We start from the raw sequence: 11,565 nt of genomic DNA, 5'->3' as shown, positions 1-11,565 counted from the left end.
AAGGATTCCCATATTCAGTGTTTGGCTGCGCTAACCACTAGCCCACGACCAGCTCCATAGCCACATATATTGTGTAATTTTTTACTAGGTATGCTCCAAGTTCAAATCAGTTTTACAACCTAATACATGATTATACCCTTTGGCGAGGTTGCCACTTTTTGTTGTTTTTTTCATCTACTTTTTAGTAATAATACAGTGCTATGCCAACGTGTTCACGGACAACACAAATACTTCATCATCCATACTAGAAAACGTAATTATGTGCATGAATATGTATTGGTAGATCTAACCGGTTCCATGATGTAATAATGACTACGCGTAATGCAACGGTGTTAAAAATCACAAAGCAACTTAAAAAGTATAGAACTAATAGTTTTACTCTCAATTTTTTTTCATCTTCTGGAAATGTACAGTTTGTGTGTTTGTGTGTTTTGAATTTCGCACAAAGCTACTCGATAGCTATCTGTGCTAGCCGTCCCTAATTTAGCAGTGTAAGACTAGAGGGAAGGCAGCTAGTCATCACCACCCACCTCCAACTCTTGGGCTACTCTTTTACCAACGAATAGTGGGATTGACCGTCACATTATAACGCCCCCACGGCTGAAAGGGCGAGCATGTTTGGCGCGACCAGGATTCGAATCCGCGACCCTCAGATTACGAGTCGCACGCCTTAACACGCTTGGCCATGCCGGGCCAAATGTACAGTTAAACCACGCTATCGTTTCAATATTTGTTTATCAGAATTAGAACCGACCAACTTGCCAATTTTCTATAGGAATGACTAAACCAATTGAGTTGTTTGGATGAACTGTCATGCTTACAATGCATATTTAGTAAGTTGTTGATATTGAGGTTTCCTGACGATGTATAGTCCAACCCGAATTGCAGACAACCAAGAACAAGTGGAAAATTTGTCCTGCATTACAACGACTTGTACAACATACAAAGTATTATCGTTCATGTAGTTATTTTGACGTTTCTTAACCGATATTAAACCTTGTCTCAGACACGAATAAAGACTTTTGTCAGTTTTGTTTTCAGTTAGTTTCTTTGTTGTTTACGAATGTCTCGAGAGTATGAATACTTTAAGAAGACAAGTATGCGAAAATTTATTCAAATTATTTGATTTTAATGAGGTACCACGTGCTTGTAACAAGATGAATAGCCATTGACTGTAATTGCTATCTAAGGATTTTAAGCAGTTATTTCAGTGTCTTTAAACACAAAACTACACAATGAACACAATAAAAACTCGATCAATAGGCTTATAAGTTTCAAGCTAACGAATTAAATTTTGTCGTTTTTGGTAATTTATAAATAATTGTTAATCGTAAATGCACTGCATCCGTAGGCGTTGGAGCTTCATGTGGACATCGCATAAATAATTAAGTAGAAATGACTGCAGTCGACAAACTTAGAGTTTCTAATTTCAGAACGTCAGAAGTCTGACAATTGAAATCTTTTAAGCCTTCGACAGATACATTTGCCACAAATAACTCTGACAGAAATTTTCCAAAATTAATTAGGTATTTGCTTTGAATGTAAGAACTATGTAAAATAACCATAGTCTTCAGAAATGTTTCTGTGCAGTAAAACTTTTGGGAAGAAAAACGTTATAGGACCTATTAACAATAATAATCCTTGATAAAATAAAATTGGAGTTAGTTTTAGTAAAATTAAAAATAAAAATAAAAATAACGACAATGGGATATGGTTTAAAAATTCCGATAGCGCAAAGCGTTGATATCAGCGTCATCAAGAACAAGATGAAAATACGAATAAAAAACTGTAACTGGAAATCCAAGTTTTGTGATATTGGAGTAGTTAATGTATAAGAATGCATCAGCATATCTGCTAATAGTAAACTTCAACTTTGAGAACAATAGGGTTTTTATTATTACCATTATGTGCTTTTCTTGATTTTCTCTCTTCTTTTTTTTTTCAGTATTAAAATAATTCATATTTTATGTAACTTATGTGGTTGATCTTCAAATGCATGACAAGAGGTATTTTTAGCCTTACTCCCTAATTCATGGCCTGTTAATCTTAGGTAAAAATAGTGGCAACCCTGACAAGTAAGTTTCCTTAAACTTACTCCTATGTAACAATACATGATAAAATGTTTACAAAAGTCACCAATAGTGACTGTTCTACCGGGAGGAACCTAACTTCCTTCATGAAGGTAGGTAATCTAAATGCCATATCTCAGCATGTAAATAGTTAGTTAAGATATTTTCAGAACGATGAAAATCATAAAATGAGAGCTGATTTATTAATAACATAAATAGTCTTTATATTTTCTCAAGAAATAAGATGCTATAATCAGGTGTGAGTTAGACATTGCATCGTCATGTTACACTTTATCAGTGATTTTAACTATCGGTTTGTTAACTGAACGAAATTTGAATCACGGGTTTACTTACTTTTCTATCTCCTAGTAGTTGATTATAAATACGATTTTCCTCAGACTAAGTTTTTATTAGTCATACTACGCTTTACAGTAAAGCCGCATCAACTAATCCCACCAAGGGGAATCGAATCTCTGATTGTAGCATTGTAAATCCGTAGACTTACCGCTGCACTAGGGGGGGCTGTTGTAGAACGGTAGATATATCCGTATACACATTTTATTTGTTCCTCCACGAAACATATTTCGGGAAGATATCATTTTGCAAATATTTAATTTCGTAGAAAAAATAGGTTTAATTTAAATAATAGTTTGAAAATAAATTTAGGCTCGTCTATTCGTAATACTAATTATTGCGTAATTCCATTTATTCCACCCGACCGTTGGACAGGCCAGTACCGTTACGATAGACTTTAATGTGGATATTTATAAGACAGAAAAAATTAAAATAAATATTCACACGGTTAAATCACTGAATGATATAGAGTGAAACGTCACGAAGCTGAGAAGCGGGTAACCTCGTTGTCTTCCCTGGACGACGTAAAACGTACAACAGAACATTTAGGACAGCAGCAAGCTAAGCCAGTCCGAAGTTGCTTATTTGCAAAGTGAAGACTACTTTCTCGAAAAACCCGCCGATCTAAAGCGTCATTACTATGAAGCTGAGCATATCTCTTTGTACCGTTAACAAGGTAATAGGACAGAATTTGAGATCCCCGCTAGTACAGCGCTAAGTCTACGGATTTACAACTCCAAAATGAGGGGTTCGATTCCTCTCGGAGCTCTCATTAGATAGTCCAGTGTGGCTTTTTTATAAGAAAACACAAACACACGCAAACAGCGGTTTCTGGATAAAGTACAAACCTAGAATTTCCCTTTTGTTCATACACCCTTCAAGTGTCCCAGCGCCAATGGACCCTTGTGCCTTTGTTTTTTATAAGTCAAGTGTTGTACTGTAAACCGACGTTTACAAATAGCGGACAATCTATAGTGTCAGTTTGTCAAATTCTATGGTATAATACTGTCTATTCATTTTTCGCAAGAGCTTTTTACTATAGAAAGGAAGTATCACCCAGTAATGTGTTATACTGACAATTAAACTGAGAACAGTAGAGATGTAAATGCGATTAATCTCAGTATTATCATGAAAGTTGTAAAATTAACAACGATTATGAACAGTGATTCTTGTCTTATGTAACATTACGCCCATTTCACATTAACTATACAAATTAACAGCGATTCTTGTCTTATGTAATATTACGCCCGTTTCACATTAACTATACAAATTAACAACGATTATGAACAACTATTCTTGTCTTATGTAACATTACGTCTGTTTCACATTAACTATACAAAACTGCTTCCTGTTTCTTTTGATACTCTAATAAATGTAGTTTATGTAAGAAAACAAAAACAAGAAGGGTTTAATATACTGTTTAATCATTTACGGTCAGAAACGACTCAAATATAAATTAGAGGTCCTTGAACTCTATAATTCTGTGTAAGATTCTTCGAAGCGAAGACAACTTTACAACTTACATTCATTCTATGTAATTAATTTTTGTTTGCATTGAGAGATATACAAATAGTGGAGAGTTTTACACATAACTTATATTTTACTCTTGTTTCTTGTTTATTTTTAAAATTGATGTTTCATTACAGCAAGGAATAACTTGATGGAACTGGCGCTAGTCAAAAGTTGGCCTATATTTCGTCATACCGCGAGGGATGTGGTGTTGTGAACGAAAAAAACACATTTACGTAAGACCAAAGGCTCTATTGGGTGCTACTATTTTCACGGCCATTGCATAATTACTACAAATGTTGAGTCACTTCTCACCAGCTACATCTGAATACTTTAAAAACACAGACACATTTAAACAGACGATTGCCAAAAGATTCTAATAAAAAACTGATATAAACTATGAAGCTGACTTCGTAACTAGTAGAGTGTTGGGGTGTGTGTAGTACAGCGGTCAAGTGTTAAAACTTCCTTTATTTCAGTAGCTAGCTCTCTAACCATCAGCAACTAGGTATGTATATTATTTTAAATCTTCGTAATACAAATTATAAACATACTAACATCGATGAATTGTCAGTCATTTTTACAGTATTTTTTTAGGTTTGAAAACATACTTATTCGACATTTGGAAATTCACTCGTTGACTTCAGCATTTTCTGATTGAAAAACTCAACTTATTTTTACTGTTTCCTCAATATAACTTAGTCTGTATGACAATTGACATATAATATCATTATTTATTCCCCGTGCGGACGTTATAACGCTACGGTCAATTCCACTATTCTTGATAAAGGAGTAGTCCAAGAGTTGAATGTGGTGGTATCGACTAACTGCCTTCTTTTCCTGCAATTACTGTTTAAGAACGGCTTGTGCACATAACAATGGAGTAGCATGTGTAATATTCAAAACAAATATCCATATCCCTTTATTTATATTACAAAGTATATCTGTTACACGCATGTTGTGGAGAACTTGTTAAAAAGTTATGTCAAGTATTCTTTGTTAAAATATATTTTCTATATCGTGATCGAAAAGACCCGTTAACTTTTTTTATTTAGGTGAGAATACGTAGTTTCTGCCAAAGGAAATGAGATTCCAGTTGTGGTTGTCGTTGTAATGTGCAGATATGGTCTTTACTCTCGTTTTCGTATTCTATAGTTTACCAAACCAGTGTAATGACGTTTGAACAAAAATAGTTTTAATAGTCGTATATAGATTTTTACAGAGAAAATAGAAGTATGAAACACAAAGATGATTTCTGGTTAGAAAAAAGAACTTTTTTTCAAATTAATATGAGGTTTAAAACAGCTGAACACTATATTCTAAGCAACTGAAAATGCTTCGTAGTATATACAGTTTAAATAAAGTAATAGTACTTAGCGTTAAATATTATTATAATAAAATTACAAAGATTAGTGCGAAATCACATTCGAACATACCTGGGTGTAGTCCAAGACCTCATTATTAAAAATAAAAAAATCCTATAAATAGCCTTATTTTCAAACCACGATTATGATGAAACCCACATATACGAGGATGCGTGAGTGATTTAGTTTTAATTTCTCTGTTTCTTAGCTTTATCATACTGAGAAGCTAATGACAGCAAGTAGTGTTCACAGAGCTATTAGTATTTCTCAAGTGTATCACTGACCTTCGCTGTCTTCAGGAGTTCGAACTCATATTATTGAAAATAACTCGAAATAGTGAGAAATTCAAATCGTTCTAGCTTTATTTAATGTGTGTGCTTAGAAAAACTGTTTTTTTTTTTTTATTTCAGAAAAGACTTATAACTTATCATGTAAAACGCCATAGAAGTTTAAAGAGATATGTTTAGTTAACTAGAAAAGAAAATCAAATATTTTCACTATAAAGATGTCCTTTTTTTTTCTATTTTATTATCTAATACACATATGAATATATATAATAATATTTTATCAACTTCTAGAAACTTAACTACGTATCATGTTTCGCGGGACGTAATTAAAAAAACAAAATGTATTTTTTCATACATGAAAACAAATGCATTTTACAAATCTGGGAAGCAACTTGTATGTAGTTTTCATACACTAAACTGGTATTTTGTTGTTACCGAAACAAGATTGGTTGAACTTTGTACATACACACACACACATCTTTATGCGCGTGCATATCCTTTTTTTTTTTAATACCAGGCATAACAAAAAAAATCATAACTTGATGAACCATATCAGCCCCACTGGTAGGGACAACAAATTAAATTATGTTTCTACAGTTGAGGTTATTGTGTTTCAAAATAAGCTTGCAGACGTATTAGATAAACTCTTGACCAGTTGATGGTGGGTTGAAATTATGTTGAATGTAATTTTATCACTCCTATATATTGATAATTTACGAGCAGGTTAAGCGTAGTCACCGTTGTTGGGAAGTATTATCTTAATTATAACTTCGTATATTTTAAAAAATAAGGAAAGTTAGATGATTGTTTTTTTTCTTCTAGTCCAGTAATTTAACAAATGCATACAAATTAAAGTTTCAATATTGATATACACGTAATTTATAGCAGGCACTTTATTGATTTAAAAATATATTTTCCTCATTAATGTACAGTAAAGTATTTCGCATCGCAATTGGTTATGCAATTTTTTTGAATTATTAATAAACAACAAAAAATACAACATATATATATATATAAATATACAGGGTGTTTGGAAAGTCACTGTGCACTTATATATTTATTAACAGACATGTTTCAATATAGAATACAGAAGGTAAATATGAATGACAATTATAAACAATATTGAAAGCGACCCCCGTTGGCATCAATACAGGCCTGGATCCTTCTTATTTTGTTTCTAAACAACACTATCAGTTGCTGGTTTGAAATAGACTGAATAAAATATGATTACAAAACTGCACATTGACTTGCCGAACACCCTGTATATAGTTTTATTTAAAACAAAAAAAAACTATAAATGTCATAAGAAGAAAATGTATTGTTCAGGAATCCTTTTCGTGATAGGAAATTATTAAAAGGTTTTTGATACAGGGAAGGTGTTACAAGGCTTTTGCTACAGAAAATATCTTACAAGGTTACTTTTAATACAGAACAAGCCTTACAAGGTTTATGGTACAGAAAATGTCTTACAAGGTTTTTGATAAAGGAAACGTTTTATAAACCTTTTGATAGAGGAAATGTTTTACAACGTTTCAGGTACAGAAAACGTTTAATAAACTTTTTGATACAGGAAATGTCTTACAGGGTTTTTGATACAGAAAATGTTTTATAAACGTTTTGATACAGGAGACGTTTTATAAACTTTTTGCTATAGGAAATGTCTTACAGGGTTTTTGATACAGAAAATGTTTTATAAACGTTTTGATACAGGAAACGTTTTATAAACTTTTTGATACAGGAAATGTCTTACAGGGTTTTTGATACAGAAAATGTTTTATAAACGTTTTGATACAGGAGACGTTTATAAACTTTTGCTATAGGAAATGTCTTACAAGGTTTTGATACAGAAAATGTTTTATATACAGGAAACGTTTTATAAACTTTTTGATACAGGAAATGTCTTACAGGGTTTTTGATACAGAAAATGTTTTATAAACGTTTTGATACAGGAAACGTTTTATAAACTTTTTGATACAGGAAATGTCTTACAGGGTTTTTGATACAGAAAATGTTTTATAAACGTTTTGATACAGGAGACGTTTTATAAACTTTTTGCTATAGGAAATGTCTTACAAGGTTTTTGATACAGAAAATGTTTTATATACAGGAAACGTTTTATAAACTTTTTGATACAGGAAATGTCTTACAAGGTTTTTGATACAGGAAATGTTTTATATACAGGAAACGTTTTATAAACTTTTTGATACAGGAAATGTCTTACAGGGTTTTTGATACAGAAAATGTTTTATAAACGTTTTGATACAGGAAACGTTTTATAAACTTTTTGATACAGGAAATGTCTTACAGGGTTTTTGATACAGAAAATGTTTTATAAACGTTTTGATACAGGAGACGTTTTATAAACTTTTTGCTATAGGAAATGTCTTACAAGGTTTTTGATACAGAAAATGTTTTATATACAGGAAACGTTTTATAAACTTTTTGATACAGGAAATGTCTTACAAGGTTTTTGATACAGGAAATGTGTTACAAAGTTTTTGATACAGGAAATGTGTTACAAAGTTTTTGATATAGGAAATGTGTTACAAGGTTTTTCATATTTCTTACAGCATCAGTAGGATGAAGAAAATCTTCTTCTTGTTTCTACTTCATGGAATCTGTGTCGTTGTGTTTAGTCTTATTGTTGAGAACAAACCAGACTCAGACGTCAGGGAAGAGGAGGAAGAAAGCGAACCTGATCATAACATACGGGATCCTGGACACCATTTTTATGGCTTAGGGGAACGAAGAGAACCAGATCATGATCCTGACACTTACCATGGTTATGACCGTAATCATGACAGAGACCATGATTATGATGAAAATCATATTCATGACTATGATCATGACAACCACGAGCACGAAAGTAAGTAAAATGAAATAACTATAATCTCAATGGCACGTTTAGTGGCAAGTCTGGGGAATTATAACGCTATAATTCAGGTTTCGATAACCGCAACAGGAAGAGTTCAGATAGCCCATTGTGTAGCTATGAGCTTAACAAGAAGCAGTTTTTTTTTATTTAACAAAGGCCCGCCGTGACCTAGTGGTAAAGGGGCGCTCAACTCGCAATCAACGTTTCGCATGCTTGATCCCTGTACTACCAAACATACTCGTCCTTTCAGCCTTGGTGGGAGTATAATTTAGCTATGCACGAAATTCTTTACAAACTAATCTATTTAACGCTTTCGTTCCTGCGTCGCTCATATATGTTTGTTTTGAATTTCGCGCAAAGCTACACGAGGGCTATCTGCGCTAGCCGTTCCTAATTTAGCACTGTAACACTAGAGGGAAGGTAACTAATCATCACCAACCACCGCCAACTCTTGGGCTACTCTTTTACCAGCGAATAGTGGGACTGACCGTCACATTATAACGAACCCACGGCTTAAAGGGCGAGCATGTTTGGTGCGACGGGGATTCTAACCCGCCACCTTCGGATTACGAGTCGAGTGCCTTAACCACCTGGCCATGTCAGGCCATGTTTGTTTGAAGATGAGCACAAAGCCACACAATAGGCTATCTGTGATCTGCCCAACACGGGTATCTTAACCAGCTTTATATCATTGTAAGTCTGCAGATATACAGTTGTGCCAATCACATAGATGTCTGACGCACAATATGTTGTCAAATTCAAGTCACGCAAATGTGATTCAAAGTACTTTAAATTTGGCCAAAGTGAAATACCATTAATAAGACCTCGGTAGAGAATGTGTTAGCAAAGAACTTAACTTCGTAAACGCATTCGTAACTAATGAGTAAAGTCTTTAATATTTTGTTATCAGAAAGTATCAGTAATCCATACTTGATTATTCTTATTCAACCTTTTATATTAACATACACGTTATATTCAAGTTGTAAACTTCATAATTTCAAACGTATTGTGTATTTTTTGTATATAATAAAAGTTGAAACTATAGTTCGAATATAAGCGTACTGTTATTACCTTAGCAACGACATAGTGCCTGCCTCGTAGGACGATTCAGAGTTGCTTTTTTTCCAAGTACAAACTTTTAGCTCATAGTTGCCCCCTAGTAGCACCGCAGTATTCTGTGGACTTATAACGCTAGAAACCGGGTTTTGATACCTGTGGTAGGTAGAGTACAGATAGTCTATTGTGTAGCTTTATGGTTAATTACAAATAAATAAACAAACAATCTTGTAGCTCCATCTCTTGGCCGATTTAACATCTAATGCAGCCGCAGATATTTAAGGTTCCCTCTTGCTTGCAGTAAAAATGACTTCTCACGTTTTCGAGTCCTGTCACTGAATATTCTTGTCCTTTTAGCTTAAGAGTTATCAGTAGTTACTGTTCTTTAGATGACTTCCTTTTAGTCTGTCACATCGAAATTACAAAGAACTACTGCAGACAAGCTCGAATAGCCTAGAGATACATCGACGAACAAATAAGAACATTTAATGTATCGTTTATCGAAGATTTATCATTTTATATTTTCTTACGGCAATTTTATGTAGTTCCGATTGGCTATACGCTAAGAAACAGCGTGTATTTTCTTATACTAAAGCCACATCGGGCTATCTGCTGAGCCCACCGAGAGAAATCGAACCTCTGATTTTAACGTTGAAACTCCGTAGACTTACTGCTGTACTAGCGTGAGGACGCTAAAAAAGAAGACTAAATAAAAATAACTATGAAGCAAAATTACATCTAATTATGTTTAAAATATTTTACATAACTGGCCAGTGGAATTCGCGAATAATAAGCCTTTTAGTTACAAATAACTCCCTACTTTTGGCTCAAAATTAAGCCTCAAGTGATAGAATACAAAGAAAGCATTGTGTTTCACTTTACTGAGGTCTTATTTATCCACGTTAACTTGTTAACTATAACTATAATACTGGTTTAACTTATTGTTTCTTTTCTTTGAAAGACGAAACTTTTGTAAGGTAATGGTAATTTGATAGCATAAGGTATATTTTGGAATGAGGTTACGAAGATGAATCCAGAATTTAAAACTTAAATGTTACTTTTAAGCTTGTTTAGTTTTCTTTATACTGGCCTCGAAGTATTCTTATTGCTACCAATAAAACAATATATATTTCTTGGCAAATGTAAGTTTTGTTTATATATTTATCTTCCTTTCGTGTTCAGGCCATGACGATAACACAGAAGACAAAGATCAATCAAAGACACAGAGGGTAGTCCAAAACCCCAGGGTCTCGAATGGCTCGTGGAAAGTTTCTTCTATTTGGGTCTCACAACATCTAGTAGTTTTATTTATCACGAGGCAGCTTATGTTATTATAAGTGTGGTTTTTTCTGCGACTTACTATATTAGTATGTGGCAAAACTAATCATTTAATATCAATTGGTTGTTATAGAAGTGGAAAGATCCATTTAATTGTCCCACATATCAAGAAACAATGGTAATATTAATATTCAAAATGGTGTTCTTTTTTAACGTTCGATCGTATAGATTTTGGTACTTTGTTGTTTATATATCGAGATATCGTATAATTATTTAGTTAATCAAAACTGTTTATTTTACTTAATATTTTAATGTACTGTCTAACGAAATATTCGGAGCTACTAATTCAGTTTGTATTTTTACATATGTTTCAATAAAATGTTTTAACTGTTATAAACAGCCAAATATTTTTCATTATTCAATAACTTTCCACGGGTAACATATTATTAAATGAATAGTTCCCCAATGGGCCAACAGTAACTTTCTGATTTGTAATGCTAAAACTATAAATTTGGGGCTCGATTCTTTGGAAGTAGAAAGAGCGTACACAGTCCATTGTGTACCTTTCCTATAACAAAAAAAAAACGACATTAAATGTATATGAAATATTCAAAGAAAAATAAAACATTATGAATAATTCAAGCAAAATTATTGTATGGTAAACTTGGGATATGTAACATTTATTTTACAACCAATTCTATAAGTATTGCTTTTAGTATTTTGACGGCTAGGAAGAAGAACTAAAATCATAACTGCACAGCAGTTACAGTTTC

General features: G+C 33.1%; 1 protein-coding gene across 1 annotated transcript; it reads left to right on the top strand.

The window, feature by feature from the left end:
• Positions 1-4,281: 4,281 nt before the first annotated feature.
• Positions 4,282-11,189, top strand: LOC143238961 (uncharacterized). Its single transcript, XM_076479640.1, has 3 exons — positions 4,282-4,440; positions 8,154-8,449; positions 10,697-11,189. The coding sequence occupies exons 2-3, from the start codon at positions 8,164-8,166 to the stop codon at positions 10,849-10,851; spliced, it is 441 nt and encodes a 146-aa protein (XP_076335755.1). The 5' UTR covers positions 4,282-4,440; positions 8,154-8,163; the 3' UTR covers positions 10,852-11,189.
• Positions 11,190-11,565: the final 376 nt, after the last annotated feature.

The sequence above is a fragment of the Tachypleus tridentatus genome, chromosome 13 (assembly GCF_004210375.1).
Source record: "Tachypleus tridentatus isolate NWPU-2018 chromosome 13, ASM421037v1, whole genome shotgun sequence".
Taxonomy (NCBI): Eukaryota; Metazoa; Arthropoda; class Merostomata; order Xiphosura; family Limulidae; genus Tachypleus; species Tachypleus tridentatus.
The sequence above is the reverse complement of the archived record's forward strand: the minus strand, read 5'-3'. Positions and strand labels throughout refer to the sequence as shown.

Coding starts and splice junctions, on each gene's coding strand:
- LOC143238961 (XM_076479640.1), top strand. CDS start 8,164: ATGAAGAAAATCTTCTTCTTGTTTCTACTTCATGGAATCTGTGTCGTT. Junction 8,450..10,696: donor TGACAACCACGAGCACGAAA/GTAAGTAAAATG, acceptor TTTCGTGTTCAG/GCCATGACGATAACACAGAA.